Raw genomic sequence first — 12,596 nt, forward strand, 5'->3', positions numbered from 1 at the left:
CAACAGATCATATGATCTGGGATAGAAGCCTATTTGCTTCACATACCATATTACATACACCTATCAAAGTTGGTCTACCTGATGGTACTACCAAATTAGTGCATATAACTGGCACTGTTCAACTTACTGAGAAAATCATCTTGAAAAATGTATTGTTAATACCTGATTTCACACACAACCTACTTTCTGTTAGTAAGCTTTTGTTTCAAAATAATTTGCTTGCTTTATTCACCTCTTCTTCATACCAATTTCAGGACCCTACAACTAAAGATGTTCTGGCAATTGGCTATCAACAGGATGGCTTATATAAGTTCAGTACTGATTCTTCTTCTTCAAATTCATATGTTGTTGATCTATCTTTGTTAAATAAAAGTTTCCATGTTGGCATTTCTGTACCTACATTTAGTATTTTACATGCTAGACTAGGTCACTTGTCAGTACAAAAAATGTCAAAGACACCTATTCCATTCAAACAGAATACTATGGCAGATTTTTGTTGTGAACCTTGTATCTTTGCTAAGTCTCATAATTCACCTTTTCCTATCTCTACTTCTCATGCTGGTGCTATTTTTCACTTAGTTCATGTGGATCTTTGGGGTCCATATAGACACTCTTCTTTATCAGGTGCTACATATTTTTTAACAATACTAGATGATTTTTCAAGGACTACTTGGACTCATTTGGTTCATTCTAAAACACAAATACCTATTTTGATAAAAGATTTCATTGCTTATGTTGAGAATCAATTTGATACTTCTATTAAAATCATTAGAAGTGACAATGGAACTGAGATCTTTCAGGAAGCTTGTTCTTCTTTGTTTGCTAGCAAAGGCATTATTCATCAAAGAAGTTTGCCTGGTAAACCTCAACAAAATGGCAGGGTTGAAAGGAAGCATAAGCATCTCCTTGAAACTGCCAGGGCTTTAAAATTTCATGCTGCTCTTCCTAATAAATTTTGGGGTTAATGTCTTTTGGCTTCTACTTACCTCATTAATCTCATGCCTTCCTCTGTGTTACAATGGCTTACATCATATGAATGCTTAATGAAACAACCACCTTCCTATGATCATTTGAAGGTTATAGGTTGTTTATGCTATGCTTCTTGCAAATCTTCTCACAAGATTGTTCCCAGGGCTAAGAAATGTGTTTTCTTAGGCTATCCCTATGGACAGAAAGGTTACAAATTATATGATTTATAATCTCACAAAATCATTCTTAGTAGAGATGTTAAGTTTCAGGATGATGTTTTTCCTTTTAAAACATCTTTTTCTTCACAAACTGATTCTTATTCACCATCCACTTCTATGGTTAATCCTGCATTACATGATGATGATATTCCTCATTTTTTCTCCCCTACTTTTTCAACATCTTCTACATCTCCCATACATACATCTCCTATTACATCTTCTATTATCTCTTCTGATTCATCTACTACACAATCATCTTCCTCTATTGATTTTCTTTCACAACCTTCTACTGATGTTGTTATTCAGCCTTCTAGCATTCGGGTTACAGAACCTGTTTGTTCTCCTATCAGAAGATCTTCTAGACAACCTATTCCTTCTACTAAATACACATATTTTGTCCTTTCTAAACCTCTTATTCCTCCTTCTCCTTCTTCTATTTCTTCTTCTTTTAATGTCTTCCAATGCCTTGAACTTTCTTCATTACCTACTGAACATCTTGCTAGCTTAGCAAATGTTCTCTCTACTGTTGAGCCTTCTTCTTATGCTCAAGCTAAGGCTGATCCTAGATGGGTGGATGCTATGAATAAAGAATTGGAGGCTCTTGAAAAAAATGGCACTTGGGATATTGTGGATCTTCCTAGTAATGTTAAACCTATTGGTTGTAAATGGGTATATAAGACTAAGTTTATTCCTGATGGGACTGTGGAGAGATGTAAAGGAAGGTTGGTTGCTCGTGGTGATAAACAGATTAAAGGCAAGGACTATAAACATACTTTTAGTCCTGTGGCCAAGTTTACTACTGTTAGAACTATTCTTGCATTTGCTGCTGCTTGTAACATGGAAATTCATCAACTGGATATTAATAATGCTTTCCTCCATGGCTTTATTGAGGAAGATTTGTATATACAGCCTCCTTTGGGTTACACCAAGATCAAACCAGGTCAGGTTTGTAAACTGAAACGTTCCATTTATGGCCTGAAGCAAGCTTCTAGGCAATGGAATTTAGAACTGACTAAGTTTCTTCTTAGTCTTGGCTTTGTTCAATCTGTGTATGATTACTCTATGTTTACTTCACAACATGGTAATACTTACACTATAGTTGTGGCTTATGTGGATGATCTCTTGATAGCTGGCACACATCTTACTCAGATTCAGCTTTTGAAGGATAAATTACATGCTGAATTCACTATTATGGACTTAGGCCCTCTCAAATACTTCTTGGGTATTGAAGTTACTAGAGATGCAGCTGGTATTCTACTGAATCAAAGAAAATATATTTTGGATCTCCTTCATAACACTGGTATGTCAGATTGTAAGGCTGTAGCTTGTCCTTTTCCTCAAGGTCTGAAGCTCAGTAAACATGATGGTGATTTAATGACTGATCCTGAACTTTATAGAAGAATCATCAGTAAGCTGTTATACTTGAACATGACCAGGCCAGATATTTCCTTTGTTGTTCAACAACTTAGCCAATTTCTTTGTGCTCCAAGAGTTCCTCACTTTCTTGCTGCTCAACATGTTCTTAAGTACTTAAAGGGTACATTACATAATGGTTTATTCTATTCAGCTGATTCTACCTTGCAAGTTCATGGATATTGTGATGCAGATTGGGGTTCTTGTCTTGATTCAGCAAGGTCTCTCACAGGTTATTGTATTTTTTTGGGTACTTCTCTCATATCTTGGAAAACTAAGAAACAAAAAGTGATTTCTTAGAGTTCTACTGAAGCTGAGTATAGAAACATGAGCCACACCACAAGTGAACTTACTTGGATCAACAATTTATTAACTGATCTTAAAATTCAAGTTCCTACTCCTGTGCCTTTGTTTTGTGATAACAAGGCTGCTCAACACATAGCTGCAAATCCTTGTTTTCATGAAAGAACCAAGCATTTGCACATTGATGTTCATTATGTCAGAGAAAATGTAGATCTTGGCTTCATAGCTACGCATCATGTTAGTTCACAGATGCAGTTAGCTGATTTGTTAACAAAATCTCTTGGACCTGCTCATCATAAATTATTAAGTTTCAAGCTAGGCCTTGTTTCTTCTCTGCCTTCCCCAAGTCCTGCTTGAGAGGGGGCTGTAACTCAGGAGATATTAATCTCCTTGATGAGCTGGCACTTTCTGTTACAAGTTTGTTAGAAGTTGTTATAATTCAGTTAGTTAGAATTTAGTTTTCTTCTGCTTAGAACTCCTTGTATAAATAAATCTTTAGGCTGTATTTTTCATTTGAGATTTTATGAAATAAAGATTAAGAGTTTCTCTCTCTAATCTCTTTGAGATAACTTCTGTTATCTCTTCAGTATGAAAAGTAACCCTCTAAATATGCTGTTGTAAGGCCCAGATTATAGCTTGATACGCGGCTTGGATTTCTGCATGAAGAGCTGAAGTTGTCAAATCATAAGAAGCACCACCATATATTCGATTGCCGGGGTAACCCTCTACAGAGCTTAGTGTTAAAGAGAAAAGGTATCTAACGATTTGATCAGTTCACAGATGGTTCCCGGGGTTTATTTAGAAATTTAACGTGGAAACTACTATGATCCACAATCTTAAAAAGTACTTTATTAGAATGGAGGATTACGACGAAAACCAATAACGATTCGAGTATCACCATAATGGTATTACTTCGTAAAGGGCAAAAAAGGTCATGCTTAGCACTTGCGCCTAGAGAGACGAGTGGCTTAAAAGCATCTTTTGAAAGACTTAATCTCACGTATGAATTACTTATTTATCATAGTGACAGCTGAAGTATTGAAGTATAAATGAGCCAATATGAAACAAACCCCAAATTGAGACAAAAACAAGTGGTGCAATTTTTCAATGTAAAAAAAAGTGGTGCAATTTTTATGAATATTATGGACATGTGAGTGATGAGTACAGCAATATAAGATGATTGCATAAAAGACTCGTTTCGTTGACACAAATGCATGATTGGAGAATTTCCGAACAAAAAGAGAAGCTGAAAATTTTCCACCACCAAAAAATGGAGATGCATCCTTTGATATAAGAAAGAAAGAAGCTATTAAAGGCGTCAATAGGGCTGGAAATAGACGTTTGTGATTGTAACATAATGATAAAAAGAAGAGCAAGAATATATCCAGAGATACGCATACGGCTCAAGCCTCAACTTTTACCTTTCGTTTTTGCTATATTTTGTCAATTTGATTGCTGAGGCAGTTATGATTTTTTGTAATGGCCTTTGGGACCAAATGTAAATGTTCAAAGATTGACAAGAATTTTCACTGATGGGGAATCTAGTGACAGCTTAGTTTTGTTTTCACATAAAAAAAATTGTGCACATAAATGTGCTCACATGAGCCCAGTCGGTATATACAAAACGTAAACTAAAATAAATAAATTATTGGTCAATCAATTTTCTTTATCCAAAATTATTCATTTATCAATTAAATCAGTTCAACACAAAAGAAGTTGTCCAACGTATAGAAAACAAGGTAGAAAGTTGAAGCTTGTGGGACAGCATAATACGGGAACATAGGTTCTTCATGAAAAAGTTTTATCCCGTACCTAGTTACCTACTCTTGAATTAGACGATAGATAACGAAAGCCTAAAGAAATGGGCGATAAGATAGGAGAAATTGAAACAGAGAGAGATCAAGAAACTGCAGAGTTCACGGATTGCAGTATCTAATTAAAATTAAAGAATACTAATGCAGAATTAGCATAACTAACAGGGGAGCAAGTATTCATCTTGTCTTAAATAAATGCTAATGCTGCATTCTGTATTTGTCCAAGGGCAGCAGGAACTTCAGGTGTTTGCAGAAATAGCTCAGAGTACAGGTTGAGGACCAAGAACACTGGAACAGTGGAACTGAGAGGCGGAAGAACAACTCAGAGAAATTCTGATCCGGGATCAAAGTTTTAACTGGACTGAAGTTTCATAAAATTCAACAACTGGTTAGAAGAGAGCCTGAGAAAAATTCAGTTTTGAGACCCATATGAGGAACCAATTAACCGAATCGATATCTCAATGAAAGGTACTCCTCTAGTGGTCACCTGGCATCAGGCTCACACATGAAGATCAAGCAACAAATTAGCCGACTCGGTTTCATAATCAGCCAGGAAGGGTTAGATTGGATTATACAAGTCTTATGTACATCGAGTTTATTGCATACAACAGGCATAGTCACCCAAATCAGACAAAAGTCAACTTTGAAAAATATGGGGTGACTCAACCTTGTTTAATATAAGTTTCTCATGTGTTAAAAACTCATATTTTGTAAAACCTCCTCCCCTCCAGAGAGTATTCATATTTGGAAGATGACTGTAGTCACCTAACTGCAACTGCTATTGCTAAACAATCTCCAATGCTCCCATGTCAGGTCGCAACAGGGACTTTCAACAAATGAGGGAAAAAAAAGAAGCAAGATTTCTAGTGGCAGACTAAGAATTATGTCAAGCCAACTAATTGGCAATTGCTGTCGTAGTCTCATTAGTATATGTTAAAGATGCACCAAGCCAACTAGTATATCAAGCTATATATGCATGATGCAACACAACATCCATAGCCGAAAAACCACTTTTGTGAATTTTCCAAGCAATACAGGAAGAGCATTCCATACTAGTTGCTCAAAAACTACAAAAAGCTTTTTAAAGTAACAAGTAACATGACAACAGCAAACTAACTTCATAAACTGCAAAAGACAACAGACAAAAGCTTCTAAATTATCCAGGAACATACTAATATACATACAGTAATATAGCTTACCCTCTTTAAATGGTTCCAACCGTCATTAAACCGATCAATAAGAGGTTCTTCCATCACCCTCTGTAATGGTATCCTTGAAACCGGCACCACTTGGAATCATAGGCAACACATGCTCTTGATGCGGTACAATCACATCGAGCAGGTACGGCCCTGGAGTATCCAACATTGTTTGAATGGCGGCCCTCAAATCAGCCACGTTGCTAACACGGGCAGAAGGAATATCACATGCCTCAGCGAATTTGAGCATATCAGGGAAGATATCAGCAGATTTGGAAGGGTTTCCAAGGTATGTATGTGCCCGGTTAGCTTTATAGAACCTATCTTCCCATTGGACAACCATACCTAAATGTTGATTGTTTAGCAGCATTATCTTAACTGGGAGATTTTCCACCCTAATTGTAGCCAACTCTTGAACATTCATAATAAAACTGCCATCCCCATCAATATCGACAACCACTGCATCTGGTCGAGCAACTGCAGCTCCAATGGCGGCTGGTAGCCCAAACCCCATAGCCCCCAACCCACCAGAGGTCAGCCATTGGCGAGGGTTTCTGTACTTGTAATGCTGCGCAGCCCACATTTGGTGCTGCCCAACACCAGTACTTATAATAGCATTACCATTGGTCAACTCATCAAGCACCTGAATGGCATATTGTGGAGGAATTGCATCCCCAAATGTCTTAAAACTCAGTGGGAATTCCTTCTTCTGCTCACCTAATTCTTCTCTCCACTTGGAGAAATCCAAATTCAGCTTCCCTATTCTAGACTCCAGAATCTTATTCATACCCCGCAATGCCAATTTAACATCAGCACAAATGGACACATGGGGCTGCTTGTTCTTCCCAATCTCAGCAGAGTCAATATCAATATGCACAATCTTAGCACGGCTAGCAAACGCCTCGAGCTTCCCGGTCACACGATCATCAAACCTAACCCCGAAAGCAAGCAACAAATCCGCCTTATCCACCGCATAATTGGCATAAACAGTCCCGTGCATCCCCAACATATGAAGAGACAGTTCATCATTACAAGGGTAAGACCCCAACCCCATCAAAGTACTAGCCACCGGAATCCCTGTCAACTCAACAAATCTCCTCAACTCCTCACTAGAATTCAAACACCCACCTCCCACATACAAGACAGGCTTCTTCGACTCACTCATCAACCTCACAATCTGCTCAAGAAGTCCAACCTCATTCGTCGAAAACTTGGACTTTGGCAGCCTAGACATATACCCACCCAACTTAAAAGGCCTATCCCAATCAGGAACAACCAATTGCTGCTGAATATCTTTAGGAAGATCAATCAAAACAGGTCCAGGCCTACCAGAATTAGCTAAAAAAAAGGCTTCCTTAACAATTCTAGGAATATCCTCTACATCCAAAACTAAATAATTATGCTTAGTAATAGACCTTGTCACCTCAACAATTGGAGTCTCCTGAAAAGCATCAGTGCCAATCATACGGCGTGGAACTTGGCCAGTGATGGCAACAAGAGGGACAGAATCAAGGAGAGCGTCAGCAAGACCTGATACGAGGTTGGTAGCACCAGGACCAGAAGTCGCAATGCAGACACCAACCTTTCCAGTAGCTCTAGCATATCCCTCGGCGGCGAAAACCCCGCCTTGTTCATGGCGAGGGAGGACATTGCGGATGGTTTTAGAGCGTGTGAGAGCTTGGTGGATTTCCATAGATGCACCACCAGGGTAAGCAAACACATTGGTAACACCTTCACGCTCAAGAGCTTCAACGAGGACATCGGACCCTTTTCTGGGTTCATCAGGGCCAAATCGAGAAACGAAAGATGAATCTTCAATAGCTGGAGAAGAAGGTGCTTGAGTTTGTGTTTTAATGGCGGATGATTTGTGGGATTGGGAGGATGAGATTTGGAGGGGACGGTGAAAGAGTGGAGTTGGGGTTTTGGGAGGGGTGGAAAAGGGGAGGGTTGAAGAGATGGAAGATTGGGATTTTAGGGTTTTGGTTAATGGAGTTGAGGAAGGGGAAAATGTTGGGTTTGTGAAGGTAGCCGCCATTGTTGTTGTTTGGAGTTTTGGAGAGAGAATGAGGATGGTTGTTCTTGTTCTCGTTCTTGTTCTTGTTCTTTTGAGGAGGAAATGAGTGGAGGCGCTCGATTCCACTTTCTATATATGGAAACTTACCAAAATACCCTGCTCTTGTAAATGTGGATATGATGGGTTGAAGAAAAAAAAGCCTTTTAAAAAAAAAAAATTGATGAGGAACGAGGGGTTCCTATTAATGGAGTTTTAGAATATATGGTTTAATTAGGAAAAGGTTTCTTGAAATTTTTAATGGAGAAAGTTATGTACACTAATTTGAAGGTGGAATAAGGGGGAAATCTTAATATTCTAATTAAGCTAGTCTTATAGATCATATAAGAAGAAAAACTATCAAATTTAATCAGTAAACTTTTGAATTTTATTGGTGTAGGTGACCAGCCGTAGCCTATTTATAAGAAAACAATTAGGATTAGAAATTATTTCATAATTATAAAACTAAGAATCCTATTACAAGTAATAGGAAACTAGGAATCTTATATAGGTAGGAAAACTACCTTAATTAAGCTCCTAAAAACTTTAGAATTCTAACATTAAAAGACTATTAATAAAATTAGACTTCTATCATGATTATACTTCTAACATGATTAGTCTTCTCATCTTACAGGACTTGTATTACTCAAGTTCCATTATAACATGAATTCTTTATAGTAGTTAAACCTCTAAAATTCTAATACAAATGAAAACGTGACGGAAACTATTAGAAGTCCTAACATAATTAGGTTTCTTCAAAGAGTTTATGTTTCTCTATCAATCCAATACATAGATTTAATCACGATTTTGTGTTATTCTAGTATGAACACTAGACCAAATACAAGAAGGGGTTGAATTGTAGTTGAGGGAAAATTTTCGAATTTAGATTGCGGAATGAAAATAACTAAAAAACGAAAGAGAAAAAGCACACAAGATTTTTACAAGGCTGGAAAACTTCCTAGGCCCAATAGGAAGAAAAACCTTACCACGAGGGATTTTGACACAATACGCTCTTTACTATAGTAGGCCAAAAGACTCTCTTTTACAACCTGTTAATGGATCCTTCTCTGTTCCTAGTCACTCAGTTCCCCCTAAACTGATGACACTCACTTTGTCTTCACTCGAAATCTTCTCTTTTCTCTCTTTCTTTCTCTCTCTTGATTACAAGGATATTCTCTGATTTTTCTCTCACTCAATCATTATGAATGTTACAATGATATGTAAGAGAAGAAAATACATAAAAAGTTTCTAAGTTAAAGATTGACTTTTGAATTCTTGAAAGTTATATTTTTCTACGTACAAATCTTCTTCAATGTTTAGCTGTTGTGATTTTTCTTTCTAAAAATGTAATGCTCCACATTCACCAAGTTGTGCGCTTGTAGAAATAAGGAGATCATGGCCCAAAAGGTGCTGCACTTTCTCAACGTTAATTGCAACGGTAATCAACCGCTTCCCTAGCCGTTAGTGGGCTTACATTCAACAAGCACTAGTGGAAAAATGAAGAAGGGCTGCGCTAAAAAAGGCATGTAGGGCTGCGCTTTTTGACAGCAGCCCTTTCAATAGCAGCCCTTCACTTTTTAAGTAGGGCTGCGCTTTTCCTACCAAAAAAAAAATTAAAAAAAAAATTTTTTTTGACATTTTTTTACTCATAATCTTATATTTTCTGAAATTATACAGAAGAGAAGAAAAACGAAACGAAAATACTAAAACCAAAACAAAAAAAAAGAACGAAACGAAAATGAAATAAAGGAACAAAAACTAATATACAGAAGAGAAGAAATTATAGATCTGAAAATACAAGAACATTAATCAAAACAAAGATGAAAATACAAGAACATAAACAAAACGAAGATGAAAATACAAGAACATTAATCAAAACAAAGAGAAGTATACAAGAACATTAATCAAAACAAAGATTAAGAAATTATAGATCTGAAAATACAAGAACTACCTCCAAACATTAACCTAATAATGTTTAAATACATAAAACAAAACCCTAATACATAATTAAGGAAAACAAAATTCGGAAAAACTTAAAATGGCTATTTGGAGCCTTAAACGAACTCGAATGGCTTAAAAGGCCTAAACATCACAGCTTAGCAGTTAGTTTGACTCGTTGGCCTGTTCCGCTTCCGAAAAGGTATCACAATAGGCAATCGGACTCCGTCGGCATGATTCGTGCAAATCATTTCAGGCTTTTTGTCACTTTTGTGGGAGTTTTTGAGAGAGAAGAGAGGATGAGAGAGAAGGAGGAAACGGAAGAGGGTCTCGAGAGAGGAGAGAGAAGGAGGAAAATGGATGAGGACGTGAGAGAGGAGAGAGAAGGAGGGATAATATATTTGAAACCCGCTCAATATTTCAAAGCCCGCGATTTTTTTTTTCAAATTTGTTTAAGAAGGGCTGCGCTTTTCTTCAAAAGCGCAGCCCTACTTAGTCAGAAGGGCTGCGCTTTTTGTAAAAGTGCTGCCCTTCACATAGTAGGGTTGCGCTTGTAGAAAAAGCGAACCCTTCTTACTTCAGAAGGGCTGCGCTTTTTCTACAAGCGCAACCCTTCACTCTGAAGGGCTGCACTTTTTTCTAAAAGTGCAGCCCTTCTGTTATGTAGGGCTGCGCTTTTGTACAAAAGCGCAATCCTTCACTAGTAGGGCTGCGCTTTTATCAAAAGCGCAGCCCTTCCTTCGCAGCCCTTCCTTTTTTTTCCCTAGTGAAGTGAGTTGAAGCAGTTAGCGAATTCCAAGCATCATATTTCAGAATTTAACCCATACATTTTTCAACCGATTCTCTAGGGGTATTCATTTCAGAATATTTGATCTGGTTCGATCAAAAAATTTGGGTCGGGTAAAAGGCGATCTGAATCTGATCCGAAGATTTTCGGATCGGATATCCCGAATTTTTAGATGGATCAGATATCCGAAAACTAAAAAAAATGAAATTTTCAAAGGAAAAATTCATAAAACATGTTTCAGACCGAATCGGATCATCAGATATTTCGGATATCCGGTCCTGAAAACGGATGTTTCGGATCGGATATCCGAAAATATCTGTAAAAATCCAAAATTTTGCCATGTTTCGGATATTTTAGAATATCCTAAAATGAAAAATTCCGATCCGAAATATTCAAAAACTAAAAAAGCGGATGGGATATTCGGAGAATCGGATACTTATGAACACCCCTACTATTCTCAATTAATAACAACAACGACAAACAATCTAAAAACTGAAGAATCTTTTACTCAAAGATTCTAAGTTTATAGATATCAAACATACCATATGATAAATTCAAAGTGCATAAATAATAATATCTTGACTAGATTAAATAAATAATCTTTCTCCATAAGATATATATAAAAATTAACATTACATTATTTTTGAAATTTTATATTTTCTCAAATTAAAACAATACAAGACCTAATATTTGACATCATCAAAACATGAAATACAATAATATTTTCCCTTTTTGATGATGGAAAATATAAGGCGTATAAAAAATATGAAATTGACTAAAACTAACGAAAGAAAGAAAAATAAGAGAAATAAAATAAACGTCAAGATCAAGAAATTCACTCCATTTTACTTTCTTGCACCATGCAAGATCAACACAAAATCCTATCATGTATTTTGAAGATTTTGATTTTTTACCCCTTTTTATCGGCGCATTAATGATCTTTTCTTGCTCTATTTCTTCCTCATTGACTGCTTCTTCTTTCTTTGGAGAAATTTCTTCATTTTCTAATGATTGCTCAAGAGAATCTTGGATTTCTTCATCGGAATTTGAAGATTCATTTTCACTCTCTTCGTATTCAACCAAAGGTGAAGATTTTTCAGCAGGGAAATTTTGATGGGGTTTGGTTTCTTCGATAAATTTTGCATTATGGAGCCATTGATGAAGCTTGGAGAAGGGTGAAGAAGATGAGTAGTTTTGAGAGTTGATGGTTTTGGGTGAAAAGTAAGAATTGTCGTGTGAAGAGAGATGATGTGACGAGATTTTTATGAGGGGGTAGATTTATGGGGTTTTGTGAGATGATTAATGACGGCTTTTCACTCTCCTCTTAATCCATTATATTTTAACCTTGGCTTTGAACTTAGACTGATGTGATGTGTTGCATTGTTTTAGAGATAGATATTTTTGTGGAGAATTAATGAAGAAAAGAAGGAATGAAAAATAAAGAATAAAATAGGAAATAGGAAAATAAGAGTGGGAGAGAAAATATTTACAAGAGAAAAGAGAATAAAAATTAAAAAAAATGAACTCATGCAATTTTCATGTACAAGCTTTATTTACACAAGTCTCATCAAGTTTTGCTCAACATCTATGTGCGTGTGGACAATAAGGGGAGTATTACGAAGACTAATATGAGTCCTTTACAATGATTGTGTAATGTATGAATAAATTCACAAAATATTGATGGCCACTTAGTGTAATCTTGTAACTAAGGATTTTATTTGAAGTAACACACTTAATGAATTCTAAACGAATTTTCTCAAACATTTCTCTACGTGGTTTAGTCAAAATGTCAGTTATTTAATTTTCTGTTGGACAAAATTCAACTTTTACAAGACCTTTTTCTACATTGTCCTTAAGGATATGATGCCTAATGTGTATATGCTTGACCCTAAAATGATAAATTGGGTC

At 36.5% G+C, this 12,596-nt stretch overlaps 1 protein-coding gene across 1 annotated transcript; it reads right to left on the reverse strand.

Moving 5' to 3' along the window:
• Positions 1 to 5,713: 5,713 nt before the first annotated feature.
• Positions 5,714 to 8,036, reverse strand: LOC104908017 (acetolactate synthase 1, chloroplastic). Its single transcript, XM_010697063.4, has one exon. It carries the CDS (start codon positions 7,946 to 7,948, stop codon positions 5,951 to 5,953), a length of 1,998 nt encoding a protein of 665 aa, XP_010695365.1. The 5' UTR covers positions 7,949 to 8,036; the 3' UTR covers positions 5,714 to 5,950.
• Positions 8,037 to 12,596: the final 4,560 nt, after the last annotated feature.

Source organism: Beta vulgaris, chromosome 5 (assembly GCF_026745355.1).
Source record: "Beta vulgaris subsp. vulgaris cultivar EL10 chromosome 5, EL10.2, whole genome shotgun sequence".
NCBI classification, from domain to species: Eukaryota; Viridiplantae; Streptophyta; class Magnoliopsida; order Caryophyllales; family Amaranthaceae; genus Beta; species Beta vulgaris.